The sequence below is a fragment of the Protobothrops mucrosquamatus genome, unplaced genomic scaffold (assembly GCF_001527695.2).
Source record: "Protobothrops mucrosquamatus isolate PMUCROS unplaced genomic scaffold, P.Mucros_1.0 scaffold4652, whole genome shotgun sequence".
Classification (NCBI taxonomy): domain Eukaryota; kingdom Metazoa; phylum Chordata; class Lepidosauria; order Squamata; family Viperidae; genus Protobothrops; species Protobothrops mucrosquamatus.
In genome coordinates this window covers 17,497-18,527 of record NW_015390551.1, presented here as the reverse complement: position 1 = coordinate 18,527, position 1,031 = coordinate 17,497, and the positions used below count along the sequence as shown (strand labels likewise).

The window sequence follows — 1,031 nt, the reverse complement described above, 5'->3', positions numbered from 1 at the left end:
GCTTCCACTCCCAGAATCCCCCAGCCAGCCATGCTTTAAGAGGGGTGGACTTCCACTCCCAGAATCCCCCAGCCAGCCTGCTTTAAGAGGGGTGGACTTCCACTCCCAGAATCCCCCAGCCAGCCTGCTTTCTGGTGGGCAGACAACAAGCTCGTTCTTCCTCAGGGCATCGCGCACTACTTCAGCAAAGCCTACCATCACATCCGCACCCAGCAAAGTCTGCTGCAGATTATCCTCACCGGGGTGGAGTGGCTGTGCGGCCGGGCGCCGGGCCTGCAAAGCATCACCGCCTACTTCATGGAGCCTGGAGAGAGCCGGGTAATTCTCTTACAACCTGTCCTAAAGTTTGTTCTCTTCGTAGAGCGAGTCTCCCTCAAAGAAAGTTCGGTGTGTTTGCGGAAAGTGGTAAGTTGAGGACCCCCTGTGTTCGAAGGGACCGATGGATGGAGCTCATTTCTCCGCTTTTGCTGAGAATTGCCAGCAGGTGGAGTTTACGCTCTATTGAAAACGCCTGGTGGCCCTTGAGGAGAGGAGAATGGAAACTCTATAGAATACAGACTGAACAGAACAGAACAGGAATAGAGTAGAGTAGAGTAGAGTAGAGTAGAATAGAATATAATAGAATAGAATAGAATAGAATAGAATAGAATAGAATAGAATAGAATAGAAATATAGAATAGAAATATAGAATAGAATAGAATAGAATAGAATAGAATAGAATAGAATAGAATAGAATAGAATAGAATAGAATAGAATAGAAAATATGGAATGGAATATTCTATTCCTGTTCTATTCTATTTTCTATTTTCTATTTTCTGTTTTCTATTTTCTGTTTTCTATTTTCTATTTTCTATTTTCTATTTTCTATTTTCTATTTTATTCTATTTTCCACTCCCTATTTTCTATTCTATTCTATTCTATTCTATTCTATTCTATTCTATTCTATTCTATTCTATTCTATTCTATTCTTTTGTGCTTTTATGATGTTATAAGCTGCCCAGAGTCAGTGAGATGGGCAGCATATAAATAGG

At 41.1% G+C, this 1,031-nt stretch overlaps 1 protein-coding gene across 1 annotated transcript in view; it reads left to right on the top strand.

Moving 5' to 3' along the window:
* EFCAB5 (EF-hand calcium binding domain 5) overlaps window positions 1-1,031 on the top strand; it is a gene marked incomplete at its 5' end in the record, with an annotated part of 36,147 nt that overhangs the window by 23,132 nt on the left and 11,984 nt on the right. The window contains 2 exons of the mRNA XM_029286710.1: window positions 166-318; window positions 362-387. Coding sequence (XP_029142543.1) covers window positions 166-318; window positions 362-387 — 179 coding nt within the window. The remainder of the gene's footprint in view (window positions 1-165; window positions 319-361; window positions 388-1,031) is intronic.